Source organism: Colobus angolensis, unplaced genomic scaffold (genome assembly GCF_000951035.1).
Source record: "Colobus angolensis palliatus isolate OR3802 unplaced genomic scaffold, Cang.pa_1.0 Scaffold251, whole genome shotgun sequence".
NCBI classification, from domain to species: Eukaryota; Metazoa; Chordata; class Mammalia; order Primates; family Cercopithecidae; genus Colobus; species Colobus angolensis.
In genome coordinates this window covers 4,757,247-4,766,767 of record NW_012115722.1, presented here as the reverse complement: position 1 = coordinate 4,766,767, position 9,521 = coordinate 4,757,247, and the positions used below count along the sequence as shown (strand labels likewise).

The 9,521-nt window shown below is 42.7% G+C and overlaps 1 protein-coding gene across 1 annotated transcript in view; it reads left to right on the top strand.

Annotated features, from left to right (window-relative positions):
* The window catches only part of HEATR3 (HEAT repeat containing 3), a 54,481-nt gene that overhangs the window by 5,082 nt on the left and 39,878 nt on the right, over positions 1 to 9,521 (top strand). Inside the window, exons 2-6 of the mRNA XM_011946631.1 lie at positions 5 to 40; positions 2,278 to 2,365; positions 3,683 to 3,795; positions 6,108 to 6,217; positions 9,354 to 9,494. Coding sequence (XP_011802021.1) covers positions 5 to 40; positions 2,278 to 2,365; positions 3,683 to 3,795; positions 6,108 to 6,217; positions 9,354 to 9,494 — 488 coding nt within the window. The remainder of the gene's footprint in view (positions 1 to 4; positions 41 to 2,277; positions 2,366 to 3,682; positions 3,796 to 6,107; positions 6,218 to 9,353; positions 9,495 to 9,521) is intronic.

Below are 9,521 nucleotides of genomic sequence, written 5' to 3'. Positions count from 1 at the left end.
CCAGCCTGGCCGTCAGGGAGACGGCAGCCGGCGCGCTGAGGTGAGCCGGGAAGGGTCCGGGGCGGTGCCCACTTCTAGCCTCCCCCGCGCCTGGGCTGCGGCCGGTCGCAGCGGTCAGCCAGCGCCTTCTGTGTGCCACCAGGCCCTGGCCCGGTCTCCCGTTTGCAGAGTTTTGAAGCCAGTCTCCAGAGAACCCCAGTATCCCCGAACCACACGCATCTCATCCGTCCACCTGGCTGCTTCACCTGCAGCGTCCACCTGCTCAAGCGTCACGCCTGCGCACGTTTTACCCTCTCCAAAAGCCCTCCTTAGGGTCCCTTGCTTGGATGAATTCTTCAATTCATGTGTCAGGAATCTTTCTAGATGCAGGGGATTTTGAGCAGCCAAGATTGTGGGCGAGATCTGTTGACAGCCAAGATCCCCTGTCTTGGCACAAGTCATGTTTATGGGTAGACAGACAGGAAGCTAGTAAAAAGGTAAAACATAATATTACATAGTGAGAATTGCTGTGGGAAAATGAGATGATGATGAGTTGGGGGTGGGAAGTTTGAATTGGGTGCTCTTGGGCCGGGCGCGGTGGCGCACACCTGTAATCCCATTGCTTTGGGAGGCCAAGGAAGGAGGATCACTGGAGGCCAGGAGTCCAAGGCCAGTCTGGGCAACATAGCAACAAGACCCCGTCTCCAGAACAATTTTAAACAATTAGTCAGGCATGGTGGTGGGTGCCCGTAATCCCAGCTACTCAGGAGGCTAGGGTGGGAGTATCGCTTGAGCCCAGGAGTTCGAGGCTGCAGTGAGCCATGATCACAGCACTGCACTCCAGCCTGGGTGATAGAGCAAGACCCTGTGTCAAAAAAAAAAAGAAAGTGCTCTTTAGATGGCTTGTGAATGGAGATCTGCAGGGTGAGAGAGCCAGGAGACATGGGAAAATAGGGGGAAGAGCATTTCCCACAAAGGGAGCAGCAGCAAAGAAGCAAAGCAGCAGGCGGCTTGATGTGGGTAAAGAGCAGAGCGGGTAGGTAGGTGGCTGAAAAGAGCAGGGGTGGGTAATTACAGGAGGTGAGGCTGGAGAGAGGGATGAGCTGTACGATGGTGTAGGGCTGAGGACTTAATCTAAGCAGGGAAGAGACATGCTGTAACTCACCTTTTGAGAAGACCACTCTGCTGGCTGTGCAGAGAATGGACTGCAGAGGGGGCAAGAGTAGAAGTTAGTATTTGTAGTTCTTGTAGCTCTGTCTCTACTTGTTATTTATATTTCATTCACTGATATAGCAAATACATATAAAGTGCCTGTATGCTAGACACTGAGCTAGGCTGTGGGCATGGAGTAATGAGCAAGGCAACGTCTGTCCTTAAGAAATCTTAAAGTTATTGAGGGAGACCAACATTAACCAAACAGTTACATAAGTGTATAATTACAATGAATGGTAGTGACAAAGGATGCTACAGGAGGGTACAAACAAAGGATTTAGGGAAGAAGACTCTGAGTGAGTGGTGCTTGAGGTGAGCTCTGAGGAATGAATGGGCATTCACCAGTTGCTGGAGGGGAGATAGACGCTCTTCTTCCTCTAGGGAGGAAACAGCATGTGGAAAGCTCTTCCCTTCCTCCCACAGCATACACAGGCTAGGGGATCCTGGCGGATTGTGAGGGCATCTTCTGACTATCTCTGTATCCTTAGGTACTAGCACAGTGCTGTGTACTCGGAAGACATGTCTTTCCAATAAAATTTACCCAGGGCTGCTTTAGGGGGTATCATTCTCAGTAGCCCCACCTTGCTGCCCTTGCAGTTCACTTTTTCTTTTTTCTTTCTTGTTTTAGAAACAGGGTCTCCCTGTGTTGCCCAGGCTGGTCTTGAACTCCTGAGCTCAAGTAATCCTCCCACCTAGGCCTCCCAAAGTGCTGGGATTACAGATGTGAGCTACAGCACCTAGCCTTGCCCTTGTAGTCTTGATTCCAAGAAAAGGTCCCTTCTTACATGATGTGATTTATTCACATGGGAAAAGTCTCCCCTCTTCCCTTCTTGTAGCCATGTACCTGTATACTGTCTCAAACCTCAGAACTAAGTTGTTATATGACAGCGTCATCTGTTTATATCTTGTAGAACAAGGATCAGAACAGGTGGAAATCTCTGGATTGGTTCTGCAGCATATGACAGAAACAATAAGCTATTTCCTCTGGGAAACCTTAAATATGGCTAAAAATAGAAATGTGAGAGGATAGAAGTGTTCTGTGACATGTGATGTGGAAGTAAAACATGTTTTAAATTTCTTGTGTAGAAATCTCAGTGCTTGTGGAGGTTTTGAAGTTTGTGGTGACATGGTGACTAAGGATATCATGACCCCTCTGGTTGTGCTGCTAAAAGAGGTATGCAGTTTTTACAATATCTTGATGGTAGCTTTTGGGATGCAAACTTAGAGTTTTTGTATTACTTTGGTGTTAGTGACTTTGTCTTCTATCTAAACATCATGTGGAAATTTCATTCCTTTTCCTGGAAACACCAATCTACTCTCTCAATTGATACTTATCTCTATTATTTTGTAGCTTTATTTTTATGATAGTTAGAAAAGACCTGCCTAAAACTGTACAGACTCACTCCTTTAGATGTTAAACTTATTATAATAAAAATAATTAGTATTTAGTCATTGCTTATTTATGTGCCAGGTATTGTTTTCATGTTTTCGATATTATATAATTTAATCCTGACAGTATCCTATGAGGCAGGTATTATTCCCATTTTACAGATGACAAAGCCGAGGCACAGACATTAGGAACTTGTGAAGATTACAGTAAGTTCTCATGTTTGATCTCATTCCAGTCTTATTGCATGATATAGTTGAGAGGTTAAGGAGCTCTCTTACTGGAGTGCCTCTGGTCTGCTATTCTGTATTGATGGGTAATTTTCAGTTAAGGCTTCATAAAGGATATCCAGTTTTGATGAGAGGCATCAGTCGTTTTAGAGCAATGATTCTCGGCTGGGTATGATCTTGCTTCACAGGGCACAACTGGCAATGTCTGGAGACATTGGTTGTTACAGAGCTTGTGGGGTAAAAGTTGTTACTGGCATCCAGTGGGTAGAGGCCAGGGATGCTGCTAAACATCCCCAAATGAACATGATAGCCCTTCCTTCCCCAACAAAGAATTTTCTGGTGGAGAATTTCAGTAGTACCTGGATTGAGAAACCTTGCTTTAGAGTGTCTCCTGGGCTGTACTAGAGGGGCTTAAGAGCACCAGCTTTGGAGCCAAATGCTGGGCCCTGAATCCCAGCTTCACCACGTGCTAATCTAACACCTTCAGCAGCCTCCCTGTACCTCACTTTCCCATTTGCAGCTGGAGATTAGCGATAATAATAGTCATCCTACCTCATAGGTTTATTGTTTGGATTAAATGATTTGATACATGTAAAAAGCTTAGAATAGTACCTTAGAAGGTGCTATGTAATAAAAAAAGGAAGGTGCTAGGTAGAAGCTCTTATTTCATCTTTTGTTGCCTTCTTACTGTCTTTTATTACATTTATTAGGTAAAATACTTTGTATTGATTTTGTACTACTGCTTGTAAGGATTCGATTGACTTGTTAACCACGGTAATTTCTGATGTCTAGCCTTTGTGTTTCATCACCATCATTACCCTATTTTTTAATTATTCTTTGGAACCAGGGTGCTAATCATAATATTTGGTTACAGTGTAGTGCTGGACTGGATTCAAATGAGATGTCCCTGCAGGAGAAAAAAGATCAGAACAGAAATTCTATTGAGAACATAGCCAATGAGGCTGTGAACGTGCTGTGGAATATATGGTAAGATGCCTTCCAAACACAGCCTACTGCTATAGCAGTACCCAGGCTGCTATTCTCTGTTATACTGTGTGGGAATCTCTGTTCCCCTTAGTAGGCCTGTTAATCTGGAATGTTAAGACTTAGTAGGAGCCGGACGTGGTGGCTCATGCCTGTAATCTCAGCACTTTGGGAGGCCGAGGCGGGTGGATCACTTGAGGTCAGGAGTTTGAGGCCAGTCCGGCCAACACTGTGAAACCCCATCTCTACCAAAACTATAAAAAAACTAGCCGAGTGTGGTGGCACATGCTCGTAATCCCAGCTACTCGGAAGGTTGAGGCAGGAGAATCGCTTGAACCCTGGAGGCAGAGCTTGCAGTGAGCCAAGATCACGCCACTGCACTCCAGCCTGGGTGACAGAGCGAAACTCCATCCCGAAAAAAAAAAAAAAAGACTTGGTAGGAGGTAGGATCAGGTGACCTAAGATCAACCCTCCTCCCCAATCCCTTTCCTCATTGCATCATTCCATCTTTTGTTTTACGGTTTTCCAGTCATTGCACCTGACAAAAAATAGGAGGACTCATGACCACTAGCACCTGTGGCTCCTCCTTTCCCCCGACTTCCTGCGCACCCTGAGAAAAATTTGTCTTTAAGCTGGTCAGGCCCAGATGCAGGTGCAGCTTTGGTCTGGCCTCTAGACTGAGATGGGGACCACAGACCTTGGCTGGTGCTTTTCTTCCTCTCCCCTGGCGGTTACCATCTGAGTGGGAAGTGGATGCCTAAGAAGAGCTCCCTTGGCCCCTGGAGGAAGAAGGCCACTCTCCATTCTGTGATTGTAGCAGTGGTGAGGGTGGAGTGGACTTGCTACTAGGAATGGAAATGGCTAGAAACCCAACCTGGATTTACTTTTTTCTGCCCCATTTTATGTCCCACATTTCTAGCAAGACTCTGTCACAGTTTCTTATCTTCAGTCAGCAGCAATTACAGTGGCTGACCTAAAAGCACAGATGTTTCTTAGAATACAAGATTAAGTTGGATCCTGGGCCTATGTAGCAATCTGACCTTGCCTGTGATTTCATTTTAATGAATGCATTCCACCAGAAATATTAGAGAGATCAGATCTGAGGAAATGGCATTTGAGCAAAAACTGATGGGTGCTGTTTTTCTGTGCACCAGATAACTTTGAGTCATAGAAATTGTTGCATTTGGAAATTTTTTTTAAATTTCCTTGAAAAGAGTCTGAATATATCTCCAAGGTGATTTCTGTTTTCTGAATACCTGTGAGCCCTGTATGTATCACTGAGTTACTTTTAACATTCTTGTTTCATAATTTATAGTTCAAATTATCTTTACACACGTGTGGCTTATCTTCCTGACTAGACAGTGGTCTCCTTCATGCTGCCATAACTAGATAGGTAGGTAGGTAGGTAGGTAGATAGAAGATATGAAATCTTTTTCATCACATAACAGATTTAGTTTAATAATTTAATCAGCTCTGTTAGCTGTTAGCATGTCACGTGTGTATGTTGTATGTGTGGAGGAAACATACAACATGGATATTTCCTCTGGAAACATGGATACAATTATTGTAATTAGCCTTGTTTACTTGTATTTACTGTGTTTGCTTATTCATAACACTGATAGCTGTCTGAGTCTTTTATTAAAAGGTAGTATAATTTAAAAAATACTTACTGTAATTTCTCTATTGTAGACTGCAAATTCTGCTTGATGAAATTATGATTGCACTCTAAAAGGCTTGAATAAAATGTAATTTTATTTTCCTTTAAATTTGTGTTTTTGTTAATGTTCTAAAATATAGTAGGTTAAAAAAATATAAATTTGTGTTTTTGTGTGATAAATATAGAGGCCTTTTATCCTCCTTTAACTTGTTATCGTTGTGGTATAGAGGGAAGACAAAACAGTAGGCTGGACCCAGGAAACCTAGGTACTGGGCCTGGCTCTACCACTGACAAAATATTTGCTCTCTGATGGGCCACATTACCGCTTGGGTCCTGGGTCTTCACATTTATAAAACGGGGAGTTGAATTAAATGATTTACAAGATCTCTTCCAGCTTTAACCTTCTATAAGGAAACTGGCATCATGGCAAAGAGATTGATGAAAAGGTCCCACTGTGATAGAGATAAAATATAGATAGCCAGTTCTCATGTATAGTGAATATGAATGGGTGTTAGTTCCTTCGTCGATAAAAATGGTGGGTGTTTGATTCCAACTCCTTGGTTTATAAAGCCTGATTTGTTTTTTTATGGATTGCTATGGTTGATTTCCTACTGTTAAAATGTGAATAGTAAAACTTTTTTTTCCCCCTTCAATTTAGTGAATGCAGTAGTAGAGCAGTGTCTATATTCAACAAAGAAGGGTGTTTGGAGATTGTGTTAAAGTATTTAAGTAGGTTTCCTACCAATGTTGACCTGGCTATTTCAGTAGGTAAGTGAAGAAAAGGTGATGACTTACTAAGAATGTGTAGCCTTGTTCAAAAATTTTCATGCAGCTTTTAGTGTGTTTATGCCACTGGAGTGATTTTTTTTCTCATTGTATGTGAATGTGTAGCTCAGCACCTGTTTTTTCTGGGTCTCTAAATCTGTGACTAATATTAATTCTTTACCTGCTCATTCAATTTTTCTGCTTTTGGCTCTGAAAGGGAGAAAGGTAATTATGTGAAGATATGTGGTTTCTGGCCTGTTTCCATTCTTAGCAGACTTTATTAATTCTTAAAGTTTTCATCTCCATTTACTAAGAAACAGTAACCCACAACTACCAGGCCTTTAAGCCAGTTAATTGGAATCTAAACTTACTTAAATGTATTGTGCTACTATCTCATACTTCTGGCAGAAAACTGACGGCCTGAGTTTTGTTGAGAGAGAAAGAGAAAAAGAAGTGATTGAAATTCCACTTAGGCCTGCGTGCCTTCCATGAGACAGGGAAGGCAAAGTCCAGCAACTTCAGTGGCCTTGGCTGCCTTGCCTTCTCTTTATTGGACTGAGGAGCCACTAGGGACCCTCAGCTCAATGGCAGGAGGCAGAAACCAGAGCATGGGCAGCTCAGCAGAATGCTGGATGGGAGTGGAGAAACAATTGAGGGAGAGCATTTCTTTTCTCCCCATCATTACGACAGGTGTCCAGCTGTCCCTTTGTGGAACTGCATTTCTTCTGGGAAGAAAGAAGTGTATTCCCCTGACTGCTGTTTCTCTTGACTCTAATGGATATTTTTAAGAGAACAGAATTGGGGGAAAATAGTAGAATAAATACTACTGAGAAAATTTTAAAAATCATTTCTCCAAATGGAATCTTGGTGGGTTTGGGGAGTTGTGAGTAAATGGGGATTTTAAAAACAATTCAGCCATTTTTAGGAATTTGATAGGTGACTTAATCTCAGAGGACAGTTTTTGTTACAATAAGAGAATTTCAGGAAAGTTAGTTCATATGTTGTAAAAGAAAAACCACTTCTATTTTTCTGCCTTTAGTCTTACAGATTTATGTCTGTTTTTAGCTTTTCTTCCCCTTAATGAGCATTTTTGAAATGGATTAGAATAAAGTCATTTTGCATTGCATAATAGTGTTTTCCTTCTGCATGTAGCTAGATTAATGATTTTTAAAATACATTATTACTTTTACTTCTAAAGTCAAGCAATGCTTACATATAGTAAAATGAACTACAAGATTCCGTCCCATGTATTCATATAACTTTTTTTGAACTTGTGTGTTAGCAATCATGGCTGTTAGCTAAAGTAAATTAGTTTCTTAATGACAAAGATACTACATTTGAATATATGTACAGAAATGCATATATATGGATTTCTATATAAATGTATTGTCGATCACAGCAGTAGCATGCATTTAAAGTAATTTTGATGGACGTGATTTATTATTTTACTTGTCTTAATTTGCTCATACTTTTATATAAACTATTTTTTTTCTTAAAGAATTATTGCTCCACCAGAAATAACCCTAACTTTGAAGGTCATGATAAATTTAAAGGAAGCCAGACATCCCAAAACCTGGGACTGTTTGCTACTGGTCCTTGATAAGTACATAAATTGAGGGTAAATTTTTTTTTTCTTTTTGTGATGGAGTCTTGCTCTATCGCCCAGGCTGGAGCGCAGCGGTGCGATCTCGGCTCACTGCAAGCTCTGCCTCCCAGGTTCACGCCATTCTCCTGCCTCAGCCTCCCGAGTACCTGGGACTACAGGCGCCCACCACCACGCCTGGCTAATTTTTTGTATTTTCAGTAGAGACGAGGTTTCACCGTGTTAGCCAGGATGGTCTCAATCTCCTGACCTTGTGATCCACCTGCCTCGACCTCCCAAAGTGCTGGGATTACAGGCGTGAGCCACCACACCTGGCCTTTTTTTTGAGACGCAGTCTCAGATCTGTCACCCAGGCTGGAGTGCAGTGGCACAGTCTCGACTTACTGCAACCTCCGCCTCCACGGCTCAAGCTATCCTCTTGCCTCAGCCTCCCAAGTAGCTGGGATTTCAGGCGTACATCACCATGCCTAGGTAATTTTTGTATTTTTAGTAGAGATAGGGTTTTACCATGTTAGCCAAGCTGGTCTGCAACTCCTGACCTCAGGTGATCCTCCTGCCTCGGCCTCCCAAAGTGCTGGGATTACGGGCATGAGCTACCACGCCCGGCCTGAGGATAAACTTTTATAAACATTTATAGTAACGACATTGCCACATTTAAGAGTCTTTTTAGGCCGGGCGTGGTGGCTCCCACCTGTAATCCCAGCGCTTTGGGAGGCCAAGGCGGACGGATCACGAGATCAGGAGATTGAGACCATCCTGGCTAACAAGATGAAACCATGTCTCTAGTAAAAATACAAAAAATTAGCTGGGCATGGTGGCGGGCACCTGTAGTCCCAGCTACTCGGGAGGCTGAGGCAGGAGAATTGTGTGAACCCAGGAGGCAGAGCTTTCAGCGAGCCAAGGTTGCGCCACTGCACTCCAGCCTGGGCGACAGAGCAAGACTCCGTCTCAAAAAAAAAAAAAAAGAGTCTTTGTAATTGTATTTTGTAAAAAAGTGTAGATCTGGCTGAACGTGGTGGCTCATGCCTGTAATCTCAGCATTTTGAGGGGCCGAAATGGACAGATCACTTGAGACGAGGAGTTCCAGGCCAGCCTGGCCTTCATGGTGAAATCGTCTCTACTAAAAATACAGAAATTAGCCAGGCATTGTGGCGCACGCCTTTAATCCCAGTTACCTGAGAAGCTGGGTCACAGGAATCGTTTGAACCTGGGAGGCGGAGGTTGCAGTGAGCTGAGATGCGCCACTGCACTCCAGCCTGGGCGACAGAGCAAGACTGTCTCAAAAAAAAAAAAAAAAAAGTATACATCTGTTCAGCATTAGAAATTTAAAAAGGAAAGAAACATCTTTTCCAGCACTGATAGTTTGGGAAGCCTCATTTGTGCATATCACCCTGAGATAAAGCATATATATTCTGCAAAAGCTACATGTATCTAATGAAGTGGTAATGATACAACGTTTTATTGATGAATTATACTGGTATAAATTATCCAAAGCAGAATTCATTTGTTTCTAAATATTTATGTTTTGCCTTATAGCATATTGTTTGCAGACAGTGACTGAGGATAACCCAGAGCTGCTGAAGTCTTTCAGTGCTACAGCACTGAACGTGCTGGAATCAGCACTGCTTTCTCCTGTCAGTTCCATGGAATCCCTTCTATTGAAGACATTGGTAGCAGGTAAAATTTAGCCTTATGGCATAGTAT